Consider the following 12,967-nt stretch of genomic DNA (forward strand, 5'->3'; position numbering starts at 1 on the left):
AATGGCAGCATTCGTAATGACTTGAGGAAGAAAGAAATCATGGAGGATCACAACGATGACTGAGGACAAGAGGATACAGTCGACTCCAGCAGGTTTTAAAGCTTGGACATATTTCAAAACAAATGAAAGTAGTAACGACTTCTGGTCTGTAAATTCTGCAATACCAGAGCCAAGTACTCAACAATACTACAACTATATCCTTGTTACTACAGTATTGCAATATATCACCGAATGAAGTATTATTGCACCTGTTTCCTGATACAAATTGAACTGCCTGATTCTTGACAAAAACACGTCTGGCTGACACTTTTAAACAAGGTTAACATCGGTTCTAAGCTCATACTTGGAAAGGAAACGTTGAAATCTAATGGAACACAATGAACCTGCGTTTTTCCAAAAGTCAAGCGGCTTCAGCTGCCAAGCAACTGACAACAAACAAACTAATCTGATTGCCGAAAGGTGACATGGTCTTGGCAGAGGCGAACATCTCGGCTGCTTCACCCACTTTTCGGTCATTTATTTTGAATCCCTTTTCTGCATGTCATTAAGCACAACGCTTGTTTATTTTGTGACCTATTATCATAAGTGTCCTGCTGAATCACAATAGTCTCATTCATCACGTAGGAAAAACAAAGACAGGACGACTCATGTCGATAATAAACTACTCAGGGGTGAGGGCAGAACACTGCAGCTGATATAATTGACAGGGTCCATGCTAGGAATATTAACACCCTCGTTCTCATAATCTCCCAGCTTTGGATCTGATTCCCAGTGTTTCATACACATATTGAGTTTTGTTTTGTTTTGTTATTTAAAAAGAAAAACACAAGTTAAACAACAAAAACATTATTTCTCTCTTTGTGCTTTTCTTTATTGTTGAGAAAATCACATCTCCAATATAAGTACATTATGTCAAAACAGCTGTAAATCCAGACATGATCACTATTTAAATAAAAACGAATCACACTTTACTGAAAAGTATTTATATATTTAAGTGACAATTATTTTACCTCATTTGAATGCACATTTGAGGAAATTTTTTGAGTTAAGTCCTAATTTTGTGAAGCATTAGCATATGACAACCTTTTTAAAAGCTTTTTTAAATGGTGGAATAACCAAACTAGTAACTAATTATTTATACCTTTATTTTGATTATATATTGACTTTTGAAATGGTAAAATATCTCCCTTCCAGTAGATACTTTATTACATAGCTGTGAGTTGTTTTAGTAACTGATATTAGCTAAGGAGAGTCAAAATATGTGGAATTGTCAACTTCTTTTGAAGCTTCAGAAAACATTTTCAACATTTAGGCAACATTAATTTGCGTTCACATGATCCGCCTGATATTAAACTATGGTTTAAAGACATTATTGCCCGATTTTGGAGTTGTCATAGTAATTATCACTTCTTTTTTTTCATATTCTTCATTTACACCGTTTTCTATTCTGCCATCACATTTGTAGTCAATAAATCGTCTCCTGCTTCCTGAAAACCATTTTGACATGATGTCAATCAATACTATCACAACACAACCAGCAGAACTACAAACTCATGAGTTCATTGTCAGGGTTTATTCATTAATAAACAACAAAACTGGGTTTTTTATGTACATGGTTCAATTCAAAGTTTCAGGTTTACAACAAGTCGGTGACAAATGTGTGTCATACATCTCAGGCTGTCATAGTAAATGTGAGGATTTTGATGACACAACACAGATTATCATAAAACTAATTCCATTTGGGGCCTTGAACCAAATTCTGGATTTAAAAAGCGTGAAAGTGATTTTTGAGGCAAACAGTTTAAAGCACTAAATCACAAAAAACAATAATAAAACCAAGAAAATGTGGAAAAGCTACCAAAAAAAAATAAAACACTAAAACAGTTCTATTTACAAATAAAACATTTATTATTTGATTCCTTCCTACACATCCACATCTTCTTCAGCAGGTTGAGTCGACTCTTCAAACACTGAAGTCTGGAGTATAAAATGAATTTATGCAGATCTTGACCTTTTCAATGATGCAGGATCAATCCAGTCTTAACTTCCGCTGCTGAGTTAACACCCGATGGATTTGTTGATCTTCACCATCAGGCGCCTTAAATCATCCTGAGTCACTCCTCCGTGTCCTGCTTGACATTATTCAACACCGAACAAATGAGTTAACAAATAACCAAAAAATACACAAAAACATGAAGAAATGAATCAACTCCTGGACATGGATCTGTCCACCGTCTGTCTGCTGTGGCAGGGACAGAAGAAGCCCTTCAGATGCAGACGCACTTTGCTCTGCAAGGATGCGTAGATGAAGGGGTTGTAACACGCCGAGCTCATGGCCATCAAGTGGCAACACACTTGCAGCACGTTGATGTAGCGCTTCCCGATCATGTGGAAGTCTGGATCCAGGTCCAGCAACAGGTTCAGAACCTGAACAAAAGAAAAAAATGAATAAAAGAATGAAAAAATAACTAGAACATTTGCATTTCCAGAAGAAAATGCAATGTGAATGTTGAATCTGCTGAATCTATAAATTTAAATCCTTGAAAGTATTTTACTAGTATTTCAAGTAAAATGTGTGGAAATAGTTTAAATTATGGTATGAAGGAACAAGACCAGTGTGGAAAACGTTGGAATAAACTGAAAAAGAATACAAAGAAGGAGAGGAAATACGAAGAAGAAAAAAGTACAATTAGTAGTAAAATAACTAGTAGTAGAAGTAGAAGTAAAACTATAAGTATAAGTATTAGTACAATTAGTAGAATACGTATAATTAGTAAAATAAGTAGTATAATTATTAGTAAAAGAAGTAGAATTAGTAGTAAATGTATGAGAAAAATTATTAGTAAAACTAGAAGTAGAGTTAGTAGTAAACCTATAATTAGTAGTACAATTGGTAGTATAAGTATTATAAGAATTAGTACTTTAATTAGAATTATTAGTTAAAGTAGAAGTAAAAGTAGTAGTATAATTAGTAGTATAGGTATAATTAGTAAAAAGTAGTAGTAGAAGTAAAGTTACTTTTAATATTATTTATTTTTATTAAAAGTTTCCCGACATTTTCTCTATTTTCATAGCATCAAATTAAACCTCATGAACTCGGTTCTTAAAAAAGTACAATAAATTAAGGTCTTGAAAATTGATACATGAACAACCTCCCTTCATTACGAAGGAATATACAACCTTCTCAATGCTCAGGCTAAAAGGCTGCTTAATGAATACGTCTATCGTGTGCATTAGGAAGCTGTGGCTTTGATCCTTCTTCAAAGGAAACTATTAAGTTCTATTTAAGGTCTTTATTTTGCTGATTTTAGATCTTTAACTGTACCTTGTATTTTTCTCCCAAATTAAACCTTGTGTTATCTCTGGGTCAAGGTGACCCGGTGGCCAGTCCCAGAGACAACGCAAGGGATACCTAAAGCACATTTGTTTCCGGGCCTAACACAAGTTCAGTTAAATATAATGCAATTAAGTGTAAGAATAACGTTTAAAGTGTATCCATGTGCTATGTGGTGTATCCACCTGGACTAGACTCAAATATTAAATCCAAGATCATGTGAATGGTTCTGTAAAACTCCTGCTGCGATAAAAACCTCATATACTCACTAATCCAATTTTTTGGGGGAAATGGTTAAAACTAGTCAAAGAAATTGTCCGTAGGTGAAAATATAAATGAAATAAAACACAGAGAATCCATATAAAAACAGACATGACATATTTAAGGGATGGACACTTTCCTAATGTAGCTGATGAAGTTTGAAAGTTAAGATGAATTGGGTTTGTTGTCCCGGCTTCACGGCTAACCAGCTGCCAGCTAGACGTAACATTCTTAAAAACCACTGGTTTTATTTTCTTAGCAGAGCAGCAGTGGCTCCTACTGTTAACTTGTAATTCATCATGTTATCCATCTAACTGTATATTACTCCTGAAGAAAAACAAGGATGCTAATCTAAACCTCAATCTTCTCGGCTATAATGTTGTTTTGGACCAAACGATTCTCTGAAGACTTCCTTGGTTAATGATGTGTTAAAGGACGTCTTCGTCAGTTTATGTTCTGCTGACACGTTCCCTCTGGCGAGGATATCTCAGGAGACCTATCTACCCATAAAGCGAACGGAGAGCTTCACACTTCAGATAGAAAATCTCATTTTGTCAATTGCTGTTGCGACGCCGCGAGATGACATTCATCGCGGCGTGTGAACCCGAGGCGAAGCTCGTGCGACTGACCTGTAGCGGCAGCCAGCACAGGGCGAACGCCAGCACCGAAGCCACCAGCATGGAGAAGGTCTTCCTCCTCCTCTGGTTCCAGCGCTGCTGACCATTACAAGCCTCCCCGGGGACGGAGTATCTCTTCAGACTGACGGTGATGGCGTAGTACGAGACGCTGACGGACAGCAGGGGCATCATGTACGAGGTGATGAGGACGAAGCACGAGTAGATTAGTCGAAGGTTCCCGCTATTCGGCCAGAATTCCTCACAAACCACCAGGTTCATGCCACTGGGCCTCAAGTCCAGGTAGCGCGTGTAAAAGGATGGGGGGGCGGCCAGAGCCAGAGATATGAGCCAGATACCGAGAGTCACTGCACCACATCCTGACACTGAGATTCTCTTCCGGACCGGGTGAGCTGGAAGATAAGAGAGAATACAATATATATCACATTGAAAACCTCGGACCACAGTTGTGTCTTAAAGTTTGCGTCTAATACAATGTTTCAACCTTACGACCCTAAAATCAACGTAAATACTGTTACCGTATTTTAAGGTGTGTATAAGGTGAACCTGACCAATCATCACTGCTTCTGTTTCTTGTTTTAGAATAAATTACCTTAAGATACTCAAGGCCTGAAGATTCTCCCACAGATCGAGCCTCACTGAGTAACTTTACAAAGCCTCGCAGAGTAATACTACAGAGTACTGCGGAGTAATACTACGGAGCCTCTTAGATAAATACTACGGAGCCTTGCCAAGTAATACTACGGAGCCTTGCTGAGTAATACTATGAAGCCTCGTCGAGTAATACTACGGAGTCTTGCGGAGTAATACTACTGAGCCTCTTGGATAAATACTACGGAGCTTTGTGGAGTAATACTATGGAGCATTGCTGAGTAATACTATGAAGCCTTGTGGAGTAATACTACGGAGCCTCTTGGATAAATACTACGGAGCCTTATGGAGTAATACTACGGAGCCTTGCTGAGTAATACTACGGAGCCTATTGGATGAATACTACGGAGCCTTGTGGAGTTATACTACGGAGCCTTGCTGAGTAATACTATGAAGCCTTGTGGAGTAATACTACAGAGCCTCGTCGAGTAATACTATGGAGACTCATGGAGTTATACTGCAGCGCCTATTAGAGTAATACTGCGGAGCCTCTTGGAGTAATACTACAGAGCTTTGGCGACTAATACTTCAGAGCCTTGGCGAGTAATACTACAGAGCCTTGGCGAGAAATACTACAGAGCCTTGGCGAGTAATACTACAGAGCCTTGGTGAGTAATACTACAGAGCCTTGGCGAGTAATACTACAGAGCCTTGGCGAGTAATACTTCAGACTCTTGTAGATAATACTTGGTGCCTCCCCGAGTAATACTGTATAGTATAGTATACAATATGTCGATCGCGATATACCGGTCGATCGCTAAGCTGTTGCGAGTAGATCTTGTGATTTAATAAAATATGATATAAGAAAATAGTAAAGAGAGCTCAGATTGGCTGCAGTGCATGACATTCAAATAGTTATTGCGCCGATTGGTTGTCAATTTGATTGACATGCACAGCAGCCAATCTGAGCTCTCTTCACTATTTTCTTATATCATTTTCCCGCCTCTTCCAGTGAACACACGGCAAAGTTAATATGAATCTAGGATAACAAGAGCAAAACGTGCAGACTTCCCGAAAGTCATTTTACGCAATTTAGAAAAACGATATAGAATTATAAGCTTATTTTTTTAATAATATATCGAACAAAATAATGCGCGTTTGATCGTGTCAGGTCTTCTCTACAAGAGATTAATATAACATCACATGATGACTATTTGTAAATTACCCTTATCTCACGAATATAATAAGACGCTCAAATCCAAACACGTTAAACAGTTGCAGGTGAGCCATAAATTCTAAGGACGCTTAGAGACAATCAGACAAAGCGATGATGATGTTTTAAAATTGAAATAATCCACTGGTCGCCTCTAACCGTGTATGTAAAATATAAACATTTACACTGGAGCGCATCTGAACTCATATACAATAGTGTGATTCACGTCAGACATTATTCACAAATATAAAATGTTAGTTTGAATTCATGTTTTCATTTGTTTTTGGGTTTTTTTCATGATCACAGAAATGGAGAAATTTAAGACTTGTGCTTTGTTTAAATATGATGGACATATTGAAATGGAGGAATGGAAAGGGATGAACCCGTCTGAATTCTTTGTTGATTTTGATGAACAAAGGAAAAGGGCTTAATTCGTGTCACGCACAGATTCTTACATCTGCATCTCAATGCAATTCTTAGTATATACACTTGTCTGCAATGGAGGATGAGATTTAACACAGGCTGACACTTAAGACCAGGTCTCATGGATCTCATGGACATTTTTGGAAGTTACTCTCGGAGGAAAGTATGTTATTATAAGGAAATATGCTCTTTACTGACTGCACTATTTGACTCTAGTTATCTATGTAAGTCAACATTTTAATGAAGATGATTAAATCCACACATCCTTCCATCATGACTGATTATCACTTCATTCAATTCCTTCAGTGCAAGTTATCTGAGTAAAGTATGTACTTATGTTGAGCAAATTTAATGAAGGTAGATCTTTTGAACTTGATCATTATAAAAGTAGCTCGCAAACCGAAAAAAGTGTGGGCACCCCTGCTGTAGAGCCTAGTAGAATAATACTACGGTAATACTATGAAGCCTCATCGGGTAATACTATAGAGCTTCGCCCAGTAATACTTTAGACCCTTTTGGCTAATACTAAGAGCCTAACGGAGTAATACTACAGAGCCTTGTAAAGTAATACTACGGAGCCTTGCCGAGTATTAATATGGCGCCATCCTCAAGTGATATTATGTAGCCTCGTCGAGTAAAACTACAGAGCCACATTAAGTAATACTATTGAGCCTCGCACGGTAATACTATACAGCCTCGACAAGTAATACTACAGAGCCTTGCCGAGTATTAATATGGCACCATCCTTAAGTGATGTTTTGTAGCCTCGTCGAGTAAAACTACAGCGCCACTTTAAGTAATACTACGGAGCCTTGCCGAGTATTAATATAGCGCCATCCTCAAGTGATGATATGTAGCCTCGTTGAGTAAAGCTCCAACGCCACTTTAAGTAATACTATTGAGCCTCGCACTGTAATACTATGCAGCCTCAACAAGTAATACTATAGAGCCTCATAAAGTAATACTATGGAGCCTTGCCAAGTATTAATATGGCGCCATCCTCAAGTGATATTATGTAGCCTCGTCTAGTAATACTACAGCCCCTCGATGAGTAATACTTCCGAAATGTCGTGGATAATACTACGAAGCCCTGTCTTTCTAGTTTACCAACATTTTAAAAGATTTGAGCGCATTGTACCACATAAAATCATTTCAATGTCAAGCTCAAAAAGAATGAATACGTAAGCAGTACCAGATTATAAGGCGATTTTTTGAAAATGACATGATTCTAAGTGCATATAATGGTCTGAAAAATATGGTCTTGTTAAGGCTTCTGTACCGTTGGCTCCTGGAGAACATCCACAGAAAGGCTGAGATAATTTTGGCACCTTAGAGTCACTTACCTACTACAATGTAGCGATCCACAGCGATGGCAGTGAGAGATAGAACAGATGCAAACACTGTGGCACATTGAAGCAGAGGGATCAAGTGGCACATGGGTCTTCCAAATGCCCAGCCGTGGCTATCAAAGGCGTAGGACATGGTCAAGGGGACACAGGTCAGGCACATCAGCAGGTCTCCGGCGGCCAAGTTACCGATGAAAAAGTTGGTAGCGTTGTGGAGTTTCTTGTCGACCGTGATGCAAGCGAGCAGAAACAAGTTTCCGACACTCGCCACGACCATGACCAGGCAGTAGAGAGGCATGAAGAGCGGCTTGAGTTGAAGAAGGAGCTCCATGCCGACGAACATGTCCACCGGGTCCGTGTGGTTGAGTCCGTGACCCGTGACGCCTTCTGAACCCGATGGTGCCCCGTGATTACTTCCATTAGTCAAGACCTCGCCAATGCTTGGATCCATTTCTGTGGAGACAAGAAGTGAGTTGATTAAAAAAAAAAAAAAATGTAATCAAATATTTGGATTTCATTTCAACAATTTGTCAGTAATGCGTAACAGACCGGGTCACAATATTCCTTTAGATGAATCCTGTTGCCGTTTACTTCACCAAGAATAATAATGAAGGGGTTCATATTCTTCCTGCTGTGAATACAAATATCAATTAAATTACTCATCATGGAATTGTAATGGCTGTATGTTACTTCTCTAGGTTCTTCGGAATTGCACATTGCTCATGGACAACCACCGTCCCTTCTAAAATTAATTTGTTTGCCGTCATACACTCTATCAACGTGGAGTGTTTTACCCTAGTGAGGCTTCATTTGCATTCATGGTATCGCCAGTTGAGCTCTCTACAAAATTATTGTTGTCCAAAAGGCTAAATGTTTCCATGTATCGATCTTTTATTCATCGTAAAATAAAATATCTTGGGGGAAAAGATTATGAGAAGGATTAAATGAATGAAAATCAATGAGATCAGATTTTGTCTTGTTTGAAAAAGAATAACCGCAATGTAAAATAATCTTTAAAACAGACACAGTCGGACGTTTTTAGACAAAAAAACCCAAAATTATAATTTTTGTTGATATACAAGGTAAGGTAAAGTAGAACTTTATTGATTTTATTGAAATTTTTTTTTTCCAATTAGCCACAGCAAATACAGCAATTTGTTCATAAAAAATGAAAAATAAATAAAATTCTTAAATAAAATAAGAACAAGAACAAAGAGAAATAAAGAGAAAGAACAAGATGATACAATCTAAGTCTAAAGATCAAGATAAAGAACATAGATCAAAGAAAAATAACAAAGACAAAAGGATACAAAGACTAACATAGAACAGAACATCATTAGAACAGAACATCATATACATAACTTTTTTGTTTTTTTTGCATTACATCAAACTAAAGATGTATCTGGACCTTAAAAAACTCAAAACTTCATCATGATGCATTAAGCTGGGTGCGCGTCCTATATTAACAAGTCCAACCCCCTTTCTTCGGACTCTCCCCAAATGAGTTGCTTAAAACCAATTTGCTAGCTTTTAGTTAGCTTATTAGTCTTTCAAGTTATATTCATCAGTATATTTTTTTTAGAATCCGGACTCGTAAACGTAGGCTTGTAGGAACAGCCACGCAGTGGGTGGGGCTAAAGGGAATTGACATACGACCCTTTGATTGGTTGGTTAAAATAACTCGATTACTACTAAGGATCAAACTATCGGTTAACAAATCAGAATATAAGCAAGTCGATTTTTCTTTTGTCCTTTCACGTCCGTCCAAATTAATTCAATTTGCAATGAGATCAAAACAGAAATATTAATAAGCTGAAATATCAGTATTCTTAACTTTTGTTTATAAAGAAAACGGTTTTGATACCAAGACAACAGACTTGAGATGACGAACATGGATGTCACAAGGATGAAAATGTTGATACTACACCAGAAGGACTGATCGTTAAATCCATTCAGTCCTTCATAGCACTTACTGCCTGAGTTCACTACGTATAGTGTTTGACTCTGCTCCTCGTGATCCATAGGTCATAATTTGTGCCAGTTATTCCTCACAGATGTCTTGACAGCTTGGCTGTAGCAGCCTTCCCTAGTAACGCCGTTGCCAAGGCCTCAGTGGATGTATTCGGGCTCACAATGAAGAATGAAAACCTGCCAAACATTTTTGACTTTGCCTTTGACTTTGATTACAAAAGTCTTTGATTTTATTCATTTTTTTCTTTGTGTGACCTCCGTGTCTAAAGCGTCCAACTGAGATCCATAATTGGTATGAGCTGAACCATGTGGTGACCACATCGACCAGTGCTGTGTCTCAGATCGCATACTAGCGATTAGTATTTTTAGTGTGTTAGTGCGTCTCAATTCTTAGTATGCGAAATTTAGTGCGTCATGCACACTAAATTGGCGTACTAACACGCCCACAAAACTAGCATGGTTCGATGGACACTAACCACACTAAACAGCCGCCATTTTAGTGACGTTTTAAACGGAAGTTACGTCATATATAAATGCATATATATTCATATACTTACAGGTGCATTTTCAGCAGCAATAGAAGGATAAGACATCTTCGGTGCGGATACCAGCTTAAATATCTCGCGATTATTTAGATTCTCATATTTTTTCTTTATTTCTTTTTCCAAACTTGCAAAACGTGCTGCCAGCAGGTGTCGGCGATAGCGTTCAAACAGCTGCTTGAAACCATCGTTAAATTGTAGTAGAAGAAGAAGCTGTTTCGTCATTTCCTGTTAGTGTGTAGCAGCAGAGTTTGATTTGAGACATACTATCTGTGGAGAATTTGCGTACTAGTTAGTACGTACACTAAACTGATGCATACTAACTTCTAGCATACTAAGAGTAGTATGCGATTTGAGACACAGCACTGGTCTGTGCACCACGCTTAAAATATTTTGGCCAATTCATGAGTCAGCAAATCTAAAAACACAATCAAACGTTATTTTAAATAAACAAAAAATGATACTTAGAGTAAAATTAAAAATTGGTACCATAGTGTTTAAAGGTACCAACATTGATTCCTTTGTCGTTCTAACAAAAAAAAGAAAAAAAGAACCTCTTTAGCATACTGTATCATATCTTGTCAATAAATCTTGGTTGTAATCCATCAGTGTTTAGTACTCTGCTGCAACAGGTTTAAAAAAAAAAAAAAAGAAGAATGGTGCCCTCTAATAAAATCTTTTTTTTTTTTTACCCACTGTACATTAAATGACGCATTACTACAGACTAGGACCATATTATCGTCGGTACCATTTTGAGCTACATACTTGGTATTTAAAAAAAAACTTTACTTTACAATACACTTTAAAACATACACAAAATGATTTAATGCCATCAAGAAAAACCTACTCTAGTGTACCCTAAAATAAGATTTTGCAACAAGTAAATATTATTTAATTCTCAACTATAATACACAACAATAGTCTAACCAGTACTCATTATTGTAGTAAAAAAAAAAAAAAACACAAATATATAACATCAGCAACAAGTGGTCCATGGAAAAAATAAAGATCTTACCTGAGTTGAAATGTCGTATTCAATCAAACTTGTGCGTTATCTTCAGTCCAAGTGTTGTTTCTATCGTCCAGATTTCTCGCTACAGACTTTAAAAGATCAATTCCAGATGATCAGCTCTGACATATTGAGTTCACTGAAGGCGGCGAGACACTCAGCACAGAGCGGCAGCCGTTATTGAGAGGGAGAAAAAAAGAGCAGGAAAGAAAAGAGGGATCCATACAACCTCTCTCACTCTGTCGCCACCCACTTATGCCCCTCACGTCGTCAGAATTCCCTCGGACTCGGACAAATGTACTTGCAAACATATCTGATGTGCTGCAGACACGAGGCATTCGTTTGTCAGTTGATTCTCAAGTGTCTCAGGTTTGAAGGTAAAATTATACATTTCTGTGGAAATGGCTCTTGTTTCGATGATTCAAACGATGTAAAAATAACCTTTAAACGAAGACAAAAACAAATGTTTTCCCTGCATTGGCTGACATTATTCAAAATGTCATTAGACTGGTGTAATTTGACTTTTTCCATAATTCTTTTGACATTTTTGGTAATATTAAGGTCATCAAGTTGATTTATTTATATTGACAATGATATTGACTTTTGTTTAACCGGGTACTTTTGGTGACCCCCCTCATTTTTTATTTAATTAAATAAAAAAATCTTTATAAATGCCATTAGATTGTTATTGATAATATCAAGTGCATAATTTCAAGGTTTACGTTGATTTAATATATATAAAAAAAATGCAGAGAAAAAAATTAATAAAAAGAACTTCAATTAACATTTTATGAAAGTAAATACACTTTTCATTTAAAGGATCATTATATTTTATTTTCTGCTGATTATTAAGTGTTGAAACACTAAAGGGACAACCATGTTGACAGATGTTCACTTACCTGAGGCATATTGCACAAAAGTAGGATTGAGACATCCAGGAAAGGTAAGTAAGCTGGGTTGTCCAAGCCAAGATGAGCAGACACGGATTCATGAAGCCAGGTGAAAGCAATCCTGGCTAAATGCAACACACGGCTTGTAGCTATAGGAAAAAAAAAAAGCATTTTTGTTTCATGGCTTGATGAGCCAGCGGTATGACCCTGGCTTTTGGTGTGTGATGTCCTGGGTTCAAATCCCAGAGAAATCTTGAAATTTTAGTCTCCTCCACTACTTACATATTTGGCGTACTGAAGGCTTTCAGTGCCTGAGCCATCGAGTGTTAGCCCTGACATGTGTGCTGTGTCTCAAATCGCATACTTCTCTTAGTATACTAGAAGTTAGTATGCATCAGGATAGTGTACGTACTAACTAGTACGTCAATTCTCAACAGATAGTATGTCTCAAATCAAACTCTGCGGCTACACACTAACAGGAAATGACGCGACAGCTTCTTCTTCTACTACAATTTAACGATGGTTTCAACCAGCTGTTTGAACGCTATCGACACCTGCTGGCAGCACGTTTTGCAAGTTTGGAAAAAGAAATAAAGAAAAACTACAAGAATCAAAATATTCGCGAGATATTTAAGCTGGTATCAGCAGCGAAGACGTGTTTATCCTTCTACCTTACTGCTGCTGAAAATGCACATGTAAGTATATGGATATATATGCATATATACTGTATGATATGATATATGATGTAACTT

At 37.4% G+C, this 12,967-nt stretch overlaps 1 protein-coding gene across 1 annotated transcript; it reads right to left on the reverse strand.

Moving 5' to 3' along the window:
- Nucleotides 1–1,554: 1,554 nt before the first annotated feature.
- Nucleotides 1,555–11,438, reverse strand: LOC148075118 (prolactin-releasing peptide receptor). Its single transcript, XM_087795681.1, has 4 exons — nt 11,332–11,438; nt 7,801–8,256; nt 4,225–4,622; nt 1,555–2,427 (listed from the first exon to the last, which is right to left on the reverse strand). Exons 2-4 carry the CDS (start codon nt 8,252–8,254, stop codon nt 2,206–2,208), a joined length of 1,074 nt encoding a protein of 357 aa, XP_087651807.1. The 5' UTR covers nt 8,255–8,256; nt 11,332–11,438; the 3' UTR covers nt 1,555–2,205.
- Nucleotides 11,439–12,967: the final 1,529 nt, after the last annotated feature.

This window comes from Callionymus lyra, chromosome 7, assembly GCF_982586985.1.
Source record: "Callionymus lyra chromosome 7, fCalLyr1.hap1.1, whole genome shotgun sequence".
In the NCBI taxonomy this organism is placed as follows: domain Eukaryota; kingdom Metazoa; phylum Chordata; class Actinopteri; order Syngnathiformes; family Callionymidae; genus Callionymus; species Callionymus lyra.